The 12944-nt window shown below is 32.9% G+C and overlaps 1 protein-coding gene across 1 annotated transcript; it reads right to left on the bottom strand.

Moving 5' to 3' along the window:
- Positions 1-11052: 11052 nt before the first annotated feature.
- Positions 11053-12540, bottom strand: LOC133297562 (phenylcoumaran benzylic ether reductase Pyrc5-like). Its single transcript, XM_061496732.1, has 5 exons — positions 12355-12540; positions 12102-12236; positions 11720-11957; positions 11437-11640; positions 11053-11279 (listed from the first exon to the last, which is right to left on the bottom strand). Exons 1-5 carry the CDS (start codon positions 12538-12540, stop codon positions 11053-11055), a joined length of 990 nt encoding a protein of 329 aa, XP_061352716.1.
- Positions 12541-12944: the final 404 nt, after the last annotated feature.

Genomic DNA, 12944 nt, shown 5'->3' with positions numbered 1-12944 from the left:
TGCTTCAATCCATACAAGGCCTTTTTTAATTTACAAACTTTATTTTCTCCTTTCACAGAATCAAAACCAGGCGGAATTTCCATGTAGACTTCTTCTTCTAACTCACCATTGAGGAAAGCATTCTTCACATCAAATTAGTTTATATCCCAATTGTAATGGGCAGCAAGGGATAACAAAACTCTCACCGTATTCATCTTTGCAACTGGAGCAAATGTTTCTTCATAATCAATGCCATAGGTTTGAGAGTAACCTTTGGCAAATGTTTCTTCATAAGAAATAAAGGAGTCAGCACAACAAGCCATATGATCAGTAGCACCAGAATCAAGACCCCAAGAATGTTTAAAATCATTACATGAAGAAATGAAAGAATGAGTTTTGGAGCTCATACCAGTCATAGCCAAAGCACTAGTATCAGATGGCTTACTTAGATAATCAAGAATGGTTCAGAGTCGTTCCAACTCATCTGGACGAAATGCAGATTGGGTCTCATTAGGTGCAGGGGTTATTTCAGAAGAAGTAAAATGCGCTTGACCACGCATCCTTGCCATCTTTTCTAAGACAGTTTGCTTTCCATAAAGGCGAAAGCATAAATCCTTGATATGACCTATTCTTTTACAATAAGAACATCATCGGTCATCTCTCTTAGGTCTAGAAGAGGTACCATCATAAAATTTTAAAAAAGAAATCATTTTAGAAGAGGCCATACTGCACAGAAAATGGTTAAAGAAAAGCTCCAAGAAGCCAAAAAATCACAAATAAATACCAAACGATGTCCGATCAAAGATAGGAGCACAGATCCAGAAAGAGGATGAGGAGAAGATCAGAAAACTTTTTGGCCGGAGCTGAAAAAAGTGTCCCACGCGCCGGTGGAGGTGTATGCGAGTGGTCCTCATTCGCCGGGAGTGTGGCGGCGCGTGAGAGCGCGTGCCGCGGCCGCCGGAGCTGAAATTTCTGCGGCGAGGTCGTCCGACGATCTCGAACCTTTCTGTGGCCGGTCAGAGTTGAAAGGTCGCCGGAAAAGTGTCCAAAACGCGATGAACAGTAGCGGCCTTGTGTTGTTTTGGGAAGATCAGGTCGTCAAACGATTATAACACGTCCGTAAACTGATAGATCTGAGAAAAATGATTTGAAAACTGGTCCTCTTGGTCCAAAAGGTCCACCGGAAAAATTTTCCGGTGGCGGCTAATGGCGGAAAGAGGCTAAGAAAGAAGGTTTCTGTTTTAACGGAGGTAATTGCGGAAGCAGAGCCCTCTGGATCGAGAGCTCTGATACCATGTAAAGAACCTTGGGATACACCACCCCAAAAGCTAGCTCAAAGGGTGGGAGTGCCCAAGACCTTATAAACTCCACATTAGTTGCACATACAACCAATGTGGGACTATATATCTCAACACGCCCCCTCACACAAGAGCCCATTGGGCTTGAAGAGCGAACAATGCAACAGGCCCAGCCTACCTCTGCTAAGAAACGCCACGTGAGAAAGTGGGGGGCGGCGAGGCTCTTTTACCAACTTGAAAGAAAAGGGTATTTGAAATATTATTGAATTGTATTTGAATCTGTACATAGGGATCTCTATTTATAGAGACTTCTTGACCTAATTTTGACCTAATGGGCTTGGCCCAATATACAAGTAACGGACTAAATAAATACAAATAAATGACTACATAATTACTAATAAATGACTACATAATTACTAATAAATGACTACATAATTACTATTTACAACACTATCCCTACCCCTTACACTAAAGGATATTAGTGAACCAGGATCAATCTTATGTATTTCTTTCTCTACCTTAAATTTTAAGTTTCTACAATACACCCGTGAGTTGTGTTGAAAGTTCTGGTTATTTTTGTTAATGAACTCAAATATACCATCTCTAATCAATTTTGTTTTGAATTCAGTTTTTAGTTTGCCTTCATCTTCATTCTGTGGCTGGACTGTTTTGCCAATTTGATATTCTTGGAATACTTGATTTCTGTCCATTTGATACTGGTGTACTAAATAATTTATCTTAGTATATCACATAAATTTTGAAGTTTCTTAATATCTACGTGAACTATACTTCAGCTTAGCATTATTTATTTTATTTTATTTTAATCTAAGTTGGTTGGTTTTGGGGCTGGTATTACTCTTGAATACATTAAAAATCAGATTTATCTTTAAGAGATAAAACTGCACAAGTGTGAAAACTTGTACTGCTCAATTTTCACCGAAGCATATAGCACTACTGACCTATGGTATTAAATTGTGATTTTAGTGTGTACTGTAAGTTGCAATTTACCTGCTCTTTGTGTAAAATTTGCAACAATCAAGCCGTGAATGTATCTTGCGCATAATTTCAATTGAATAGGTCACTGCCTCTGTCATTTCACTTAGATATATCATTTCTAATATCGGCACTTTCATAAAAGTGCATTAGTAATTGATATTTGAATCTGTGGTTGCTAATATTTGTTGTCTTGGGTGCATTGGTTGAATTACTCAAGATATTATTCTGTGACCTGAATATTTGGAACAAATCTGCATATTTGCACTGCTTGTTACCAAAGTGTATATAATTTTATCACTAGAGTAAGAGCTTCTCAACAGCATTTTGCTTTACTAATTGCAATCTTTTTTCATATTTTTTATTTTGTCGTAAGTTTTCGTTTAGCTATGGATTAACATCAGCTGAATATTGGTGGCATTATATCATTGCTTTGTCACTCATTCATAACATTGCTAGCTGTTATAGATTGAAGCTTGAATTTTAATTCTGCCAAGCTTAAATTGGATTATGAAATTTTCAATTCTCTTGGTGAATATGTTAACTAAAATAGTGTTTATATATGCTGTTCCAACCGTACTTGAAGTGTTACTTTCAAAATCACTTACCCGGGTAAGTGTTTGTTGTTACTCTGAGTGACATATTTATAAATTGAACAAACTCTCATATGCACATTGTGTTTGTTAGCTCTGGTCATTTCAACTATTGTTATTTGAATTCTACACTGTTTCCTTTTAAAGACCACGTCTGACCCCTAGCTTTGGTATATACCTAGACCATTTACCCGAGTAAGATAAATTCTACTTGAGTAATTTTGTGATCTTGGCACTTCTGTACTATTTTTGTAAAATTCTAATACAATAATGTTGTTATTCTCTTGAAATATATCATCGGCATTTCTCTTTGTAAGATGTCTTAGTGATTCGCTTTGTAAAGCTCTTTGTTCTAGACATATCATTGTTGGTCATATATAAGAAACCCAATTTAGTTCAATATCACTCCATAAATAAAAAAATCAGCTACGCATAGACTCTAGACTAAAGTCTAGATAAAAGCACAAGGTACAAATTTTCCTTTATCACATTAAAACTGAATCGTATTAATCACTTGACTGATTTCTCTAATAAGAAAATAATAGGTAACTAGTTAAGGTGCTTCATCAAGTTAAAATTGATGTGTTTCACATAACCAAAAAAAATTGATGTGTTTCTTAAACTTATTAATTAATTCATCGTTCGCTTGGCTAATCAAAATTTAGGATCCACTTGTTAAAAGATTTTTAAAAAGCTTGGAACGTTTATTCACGCCTTCTAAGTGTTCAAGGGGCATTTGATAAAGGATAAATTTTTTCGTACCTGGGAATCATGATTCTCAGGAATATAATGGGAAAATCACTTTTTCAAAAATATTACCAAAAATCTGTTTTATAGCCAAAATATTACTGAGATTTTATCTCAAAAAAAGTGTAAAATTTTTCCAACATTTGAAATTCCAAGAATACCACCTCTTGGCATTTTCGAACAAAAATTGTATACAAAACAAAGTTTCGATTTTTTTTTTCAGAAACTTTATACCAAACGTGAGTAAATAGAATTATCACTATCACTTTTCCGGAAATATAAAAAAAATTCCCCTATCAAATATCCCCTTAGCATCTGTGTCAAAAAGCTATTTGCTCAATAAGTTCCTTTGATATTAGGTGTTGGCATCCCTTCGCCCAGTTTTTTCATATAAAGAAAACAGACAGAAATTTATTATTATATTTTTTTTTTTGCATTTTAAAATTAGAACTGAAATAATATGATAAAAGAATAAGTGAAAGTGAAATTTTTAATGATTTAAATTGTTTTATTTATGAGACGTTATTCAAACTGTCACCATACAAGGTGCAAGTGGAATAACATTTTGCACATTAATTTTAAAAATAGAGTGTTGTCACTAGTCACTACCATGTATCTTTGCTCGTTATAACCTTGTTTGGATGGGCGTTCGCAAGAGAGAGATTGCAAGAGTGATGTTGGTCTACATCGACATTTCAAAAAATTTGACATATCGTGTCGGACATTCCAACACGCATTGTATAGACTCAAAAAAAGATACAAAAATTGAGTTTGATTACAATTACTATTTTATTGAGTTTAATATAAATGTTTGGGATAGAGTATCTTATCTATTTTTTTATACATATTTTACTTATTTCTCTCATATTATAATATTAAATATTTATAGTTTATGTTTCTTTGTAAAATTGATAGGTATTATAAATTTTATTTTATTCTTATTAAATTATTGAATATTAAATATAATATACACTATATAAATTAAAAATATTATTTAGTATAAAAATATGTCCTAACGAGTCAAAATCTAATATTTTTTTAAAATTTTTTAGAATCTAACATATTTATAAAAATATTATTTAATATAAAATCGCATCCTAACCCGAATTGAATCGATCAAAAGATAATCGGTCATATAATTTATCCGAGTGAAACAGTGAATAAGACAAGCAATGAAATCAATGCGAATAGATGAAATTCGGCTGGATTTGTGAAAATGAGTAACCCGGCCAGTTCAAATAAAACCAAACGGGTCATGCGTATTTATTTTTTTAAAATTAACTAAACGAGGTCGTACTTTTCATTGTGACCCTTCTTTCTCCGTAGGATTGAGGAACTAGGTAATATTATGTTTATTTCGAGCGCTTAGGCTACGACACTCAATCTCCCCTTATACCTTGTCCGCTAACAGCATCGCCGTCGCAATCAGCCAATCAGCTTCTCTGTCCTCGGCACTCCCTAGAATTCCTTTCATTTTCGATTTTTTTAATTTTTGTTTTCATACTTCTCTTATTCGCCTCTTCCTGTTTTTTTTATTATTAATAAAATGATTGTAATAGAAATCGAAGAGACGACCCCGTTGAAACTGCTATAAGCTGAACTATTTTTGGTTGCTTTCTAGATTGACAATATTTGTCAGCAGAAAAACAATGGACAGAATAGAGTTTGATAAGAAATTGTTAAAAAATGGTAAGGGAGAGGCCAAAACCTTTACAAAGATTCTTTCACTAAAAGAGCCAAATGATAAACCTTAATACTCAAATTGTATGGGTCTTTTTTGCATTTATACGGTACTCACTTGGAACATTTCTAATCGACGTGAGACTTCATCACTACTCACACTTGATTATTTATATGGTACTCACTTCAAACATTTATAATCGATGTGAGACTTCATCACTACTCACACTTGATTATTTCTAACATCCTTCCCTCAAGTGTGAGGCCCAACAATATGCTCTCCCCCTAAGGACAATATCTTTGGAAGTCTTTTCTCTTTAAGTATTAGAGTCACACTAGCCTTCTGCAAAGACCTTTTCAAGTGCATCACCATCTCCATATACTCACCCCAGTCAAAGCATTGGCATTGATACCACTGTTGAGAATGGTATGGGAAGCCCAAAATCCTTTGCAAATAATACTTCCATCTTATGATGCACCGACACTTTTAAAAACCTGACGTGTAGTGTTCGACACTTTTCGAAACTCTTCGACACTCCGACAGTGTTGCATAGACTCAAAAAATGATTCAAAGGTTACGTTGCATTGCCTTTTTAGTTCCAACGATTAGATTATGATTACTATTTTATTGAGCCTAATATAAATATTTGGGATATTTTATATTTCTTTACAAAATTGATGGGTATTATAAGTTTAACTTCATTTTTTTGTTAAATCATTGAATACTAAATATAATATACACTACATAAATTAAAAATATTACTTAATATCAAAACATGTCAAAATCTAACATTTTTTAGAATTAAATCACAATAAGTGGGTCGATACCACATCTCAACCCAAAACCTTAAGGCTGTAAGTATATGGATCTCTTTGCACTGAAATGGTCTTCACTTGGTCTATGTTTAGCCAATGTGAGACTTATTTCACCACTACTCACTCACACTTGATTATTTCCAATGATATGGGGGAGGCAAGTGATGAGTCAGAATCTGTATTTTTGCAAGCAAGGGACTATAATCTTCATAGTAAAATATCATTTGCTCTTGTGAGGCTTTGTTTGTTTTTTTACTTGAATCTTTGTTGATTGACAATCCTCCTTTTTACAATCTGCAAGTAATTTTATTTTTTTGTGTAGTGTCTTTGCTGTTACATATTTCATGAGATAGTTGTTTCTTAGACTATTTTTAGGCATTAGTTCATGGTTTCTTTATGGTGGTTTATCTAAATGAATTTTGGAGGATTAAGAGAGAATATTTTGCTCATATATTTTGTTTAGATATATTTGGAATAATTTTTTACTTATATTTGAATATGTTTATGAATTTTTTAGTCTAAAATATAAATTTGTATATGTTTATCTAGGTTAACCGATTCAACCAATAACTTACTGGTTGAACTAGTGATCCAATAACTTAGTACCCTGGCCAAATCGATGATCAGGTCAGGTTTAATAATATTGGTTTGAAACGTGGGTCAATCAACCTTAATAGCCGAGTCTCTATTGTCATCATAGCAAGTTAGTCGATGTGAAAATCCATTAATTTTGAACAACTCCTTACTAATTATTCTACCTTCTTAATGTCGAGTCTTTGATCGCTGTAAATTGGGTCAGCTTATTTGTATGATTAGAATTTGTTTGAGACCCAATTTCACCTATCCCAAACAAACTTTAATCTAAAATGATTAATGGACTTCTTTCTTAGTAGATAATATAAAAGGCCAAAGCCTCAAAAGTCCAAAAGGTGCAAGCAAATCCAGAAAAGCATGGGTCCAAGGCCCAAGACCCACTGACAACTGGTCTGGCCTCGAAGGTGTCAGTCCAAAAATAACATCCACAGGCCAAGGTCAAAACAGGAAATATGCAAGAAAAGAGAGGGCATAAACGAAAAGAAGAATAGAAAAAGAAGAGGAAGCCCTAGTTGGTGCATTATCGGGCCAGTTTCTTAAAAAATAAACAAAAAATAAAGAAAAGAAAAGAACCAAGCAATCGTGTGGAGAAGCACTGTTGTGCACGCAAAGAGGGGAAGGAGATATATAAAAGATGCAGAGGGTAAAGGCTTGGGCTCTCTCGTTTTTTTCTCTGAATATTTTTTGGATAAGTTTTGCTGCTCTTCTGTTGTTGTCATTTTTTTTAATGCTCGTAGTACTACTTTAATTTTGTAACCGAGGATTAATTGCTAGGAGAGTTTTCCTTTGGATTACTGAAGTTCCTGTTGAAGTGTATGATTTTAATTTTCGTGGATGTTTTGTATGCTCGTAACCAATGTTTTTAAACTCGAGTTTCTACGTAGAAATGAAAAGAGGTGATAGAAATTTAAAACATAGAAACGATACGAAATGTAAAGTTTCTACTTTCTACTACTTAAGGTCCAGATACAAAATTATATATATGCATGTAAAAAAAAATTACATAATGAACATGTGTTGAGCCACTTATCTATCTAAAAAGAAAATTTATTTTTGATAATATAGTATCAAAATTATAAACAATGATAACTAACAAATAATGAATTTTAAATTTGTTCTAATTGCTTCATACACTCTGCAGATTTTGGATCATCACTCATTAGGATATAATTCCACTTCTTTCAATACGCACAATGATCCAAAAACACAAAACAATTCAAACAAAATTGCAGCTTTATAAGACATAATTATAAAAGACATATATCCAAACAAAAAGATATCAAGATACTATGCATATGATTTGGGGAAAACAAAAATTGGATTTTTTTTAATTTATTTTTTTGTAAACCTTTTTTTTTATTTTAAGTAAAAACGGTCAAAACGTTAGTTTTTATCGTTTTTCCGCTTTTACGTGGTGTTTTTACAAATTTTTACCAAGAACCATTTTTACTTGTGTTTTAACACGTATTACTCTAGTAAAAATGTAAAAACGTAAATTTTTACGTTTTTACACTAGTTTTTGACAACAATACTGATAACGTCATAGGTATGAGCTAAATATTGTGAAGGAGTGGGCAAGACTGAGTACCCATCGTTTTTCCGCTTTTACGTGGTGTTTTTACAAATTTTTACCAAGAACCATTTTTACTTGTGTTTTAACACGTATTACTCTAGTAAAAATGTAAAAACGTAAATTTTTACGTTTTTACACTAGTTTTTGACAACAATACTCATAACATCATAGGTATGAGCTAAATATTGTGAAGGAGTGGGCAAGACTGAGTACCCAACTCCTGTTATAGGAATGCGTTTTGAATTTTATTGAAAAACTAGTTTGTTCATAAGTTGAATTTAAAGCATGTTTGGGTGTTTTGGGGAGTTTGAAAAGGGGGACAGTGATCAAAGTGCCACGCTTGGACAAAAAAACTACCAGATTGTCACGCCAACAATAAATTTTGTCAAAATATCACGCGGCATAATTCGCTAAACAGTGTAGCGAATTATGCATGCAAGTAATTCGCTACACAGTGTAGCGAAATATGTCACGTCAAAATGCACAGAACCAAAAATGCCACATGTCAAATTTTGAGAAATTCGCTACATAGGGTAGCGAATTTCTCAAAATTTGACATGTGGCATTTTTGGTTCTGACGTGGCATATTTCGCTACACTGTGTAGCGAATTACTTGCATGCATAATTCGCTACACTGTGTAGCGAATTATGCCGCGTGGCATTTTGGAAAAATTTACTGTTGACGTGGCAGTCTGGTAATTTTTTTGTCCAAACGTGGCAAAATGGTCACTGTTCCTCGAAAAGGTTTGGAACTCGCCTGGGCTGAAAGTTGGAAACACATCATTATTGAAAGTGATTCAAGTTTTGTTATCACTTGCTCACCAAACATGGAGGAGCAGTTCGAGAGCTACAATTGATGGCTCAAATTCGAACATGGTTACAGAAAAAGTGAGAGGTTCACTTATGCTACACATATACTAGAGAAACCAATGCTTGTGCAGACTGGCTATCAAAGTTTCCACTTGATAACCACATGGAGGAGAACTTGTGTATTTTCTCAAATCCACCTCTTGGTATTCGTTTTCTGTTTTTTGCTGATTACATTTCTTCTTGTAAGTTTCATAATGTTTTGTTGTCTTAGCTTTTTGTGGGGTGTTTAGCCCCCTACAGACTACCAAAAAAAAAAAAAAATTTGCAAAGACATATTACTCTATAAAATATAGATAGAGATTTATGAATGGCAGGAATCGTTCATTTTATTTATTGGAAAAACTTCATTTTCATCCATTGTGGTTTTGTTATTTATCATTTGATTCCCTGTAGTTTTAAACTTATCAGTTAGAACCACTGTGCTAAGATATTTTGTCATTCAACCTCCTATGGTTTCAAATTTTCACTTAGACCCCTTATGGTTACAAATTTTTTCACTTAGACACCTTGTGGTTACAAAAATAAATATTTAAATAAATGTTCTCTCTCTCTTTTTTTTATATCCTCACCTAATGCATTTAGAGTTTAAAAAATAATATTTTTTTAATTCACTTATTTTTATCAAGAAAATAAATTTAAATCAAGTATTACTTTATTTTATCTATTTTTTATCCGATATCGTTATAAAATTATCTAAAGAATGTAAATATCTTATTTTGATAATATTATTTAATTTATCTTAAATAATATTTTCTAAATTTCAAATATATTTTAAAAAAATTAAGATAATTTATAAATTAATTTCGGAATAAATAACTTGAAATATTTTTTAAACCATAAATGCATTCATTACATGAGGATATAAAATAAAAAAGAGAGAAAATTTATTTTAAATATTTATTTTTAAAATATTTATTTTTTAAACCACAAGGTGTCTAAGTGAAATTTTTTGTAACCACAAGGGGTCTAAGTGAAAATTTGAAACTATAGGGAGTTGAATGACAAAATATCTCAGCACAATGAGTCTAATTGATAAGTTTAAAATCATAAAGGGTCAAATGATAAATTACAAAAATCACAGTGGGAATTTTCCCTTATTTATTTAATATTTACAATCATTAATTCTGGAGACATTAAATTGTTATCTTGGTACTGAGAAATACATAAATCAAAATTCTAATTTATTAATTATAAATAACATAATACACTTATACCGGAGTTATTGAAACGCTTCGCTTTATCTTATTAGGTGCACATACGCCTAAAGTTAGCTTTTTCCCAGTTTAGGTTTTAAAAATTTATTTTTCAAAAGAATATTAAAAATTCAAATTATTAAAATAGGACACTTTTATACATGTTTTCATGTATAAAATATCAATTCACTTGCATCTTGCGTCACATCACTAGCTAGTAACATCTTTTTTATAGAATGAAGCTAACTACTAGCTCAAAAGTTATAAACTTTAGTTAAAACTCAATTTTATTTCTTTATCAATTTCACTGTTACACATTATAAATACAAAGGCTCATGTTAATCGCTCAACGAACATGATGGGCTGCAAATGGGCGGGGTGTTAAGTTCCCCTAAACGGGGCTTTATTTGAACTGTAACAAAATTAAAAAAGCTTTATTCATATATCATTTCAGAACATCACTAGACACCGCTACATCCACGGTTCTTTTTTTTTTGACAATGAAGTTTTACAATAAAAAAATACCACTCCTAATAAACCCCGAGTAGCAAGAGTAGAGATGGGGGCAATTTTTATACACAATTTTATTCTTGTTTTCTATTTGTGCATATCATTTTTATACTAGTTAATGATAATACAATTTTTTGTGTAAATTCATATTTATTTTTTAACAACCTAGTAATCCTTTACTAGTTTATTAATCAAAAATCACATTTTTAATCAAAACGTTGTATATCTTTAATGGATATAAACTGGTGTAAGTAAAATGGTGTGCAAGCAGCATTTTTCTTGATGAACTCATCCACAGTGGTGTATTTGACGTCGGGATAGAGTTTCGAAGCTTCTACTCCAAATGAGGGCTCAATTTCATAGTTAGTGTGATCTCCCTTCACATAGGCAGCGTGACAAATTGACAAGGCCATGTTCATGGGAAATGAGGACTCTGCAAGAACAGAAAGTAACTTGCAATTGTTAGCATAGCTACATATTTAGAAGTCTCAAGCTCAGAATTTCAAGTTCCCCAAAAACTTAATTTGTGAAACGGAAAGAAACATTCATATTAAATTGTTAATAACTAACAATAATTATCACTCCTTAACCTTGAATTATCTTCAAAACTTGCTCCCCTGGAATATAGACTCTTTCAAGAGTCTTACCCATCTTCTTGTCCCATAGAGATACGAGGTCATTAAATGACAAAGTATTTGCGGGCGGTCTAACGTAGAGAATTTTGTTCAAGGTTCTTGGATCATCAACTGCTTTGATGGTATAAGTAGCAACATCCTCTTCCTTATTAAAAACAGCTGTTAATAAATGGAATGTTATTAGGAAGATGTGTGATATGTAAATTTATAATGTTTGGTGCAAAACTATATTTTTTACCTTCGGGGTTTCCATCACCAAGGACAATTGCTATATCTAACGGGGCAACTATGGCTCTAAGATCTGACCAATTGGGTAGAAAGTGTCCAACAAAGAAATTGGCCACCACATAGGTATAAGGAATTCCTTCTGCCTCAATGGTTCGGCGAATTTGGGTCTTAGCATCAAACAAATCGGTTGCTCCATCTACTCCATGAGCATGATCCACATCATTTCCAAACTCCGAAGGAAAGAACCTCTGTAAACAAAATAGTTACTAAAACAAGCTCAAAATAAGTTATAATTTCTTCAAATTAATTATAATCAGCGGACACTATCATGAAATATTCAATCATTGAATTTAGCTTCATTTACGCTTCAACAGTAGTAACTTTGAATGTACCTTAACGTTTCCTGCTTCTTTAATAGCAGAAATGATCTTAAATTGAACAGGTAAGTGCATGTAACTCACAGCAGAGATAACCACATCCACCTGCTTTATTGCCTTAACCAAACTCTCATGATCATTTATATCTCCCTGTATATATATATATATATATATATATATATATATATATAAGATGAACATCATCAAACACTACCATTAAATAGATTCCTAAACATTAATTGTTCACTAAGCATAAGGTTTAACGTACCAAAACTAGGTTGACGCCCAAGCTCTTGAATTTTTGAATGATGGGTGCTTTTGCTGGGTTGAAAAGAGAAGACTCTCGAACGAGGAGGTAAGTCGGGTGGCCAGCCTTGACGCTTGCTTCCACGATGAACTTTCCAATATAACCGGTGCCTCCGATGAAAAGAATTTTGGCATCTGCAGCGGCCATCGGAAAATTATTCCTGCGAGATAGTTTTTGGACAAAGAGGAGAAGACGGAAAAGCTATATATGGAATGCAGAAGTTCTCTGTATGGACACTGAAAATGATGTCCTTTATATAGAGCAATTGGCCCACCTGGCTCCGTTGATGTTTTTTTAACGTTAACTGAACCACGAGGAGTCAATGTCATCCAAAACAAATCTTTAAATCTTTTTTTTTTTAAAAAAAAAACTGAACATTTTTTAAATTATTTTCTTGTCTGCTTGTTTTTAATTGTCTGCAATCTGCATCACATGCCAGTCTTCTGGAACTTCTCCCCGAATCCGTGTCAACTCTTTATAGTGGAAAGTAATAAGGTATTATATATATATACTCCGCCTCTTTAAAATAAGGGTAATAGTTTTCTCATGTA

Source organism: Gastrolobium bilobum, unplaced genomic scaffold (assembly GCF_033153095.1).
Source record: "Gastrolobium bilobum isolate Gb01-03AN ecotype WA unplaced genomic scaffold, APGP_CSIRO_Gbil_v1 utg3870, whole genome shotgun sequence".
Classification (NCBI taxonomy): Eukaryota; Viridiplantae; Streptophyta; class Magnoliopsida; order Fabales; family Fabaceae; genus Gastrolobium; species Gastrolobium bilobum.
The sequence above is the reverse complement of the archived record's forward strand: the minus strand, read 5'-3'. Positions and strand labels throughout refer to the sequence as shown.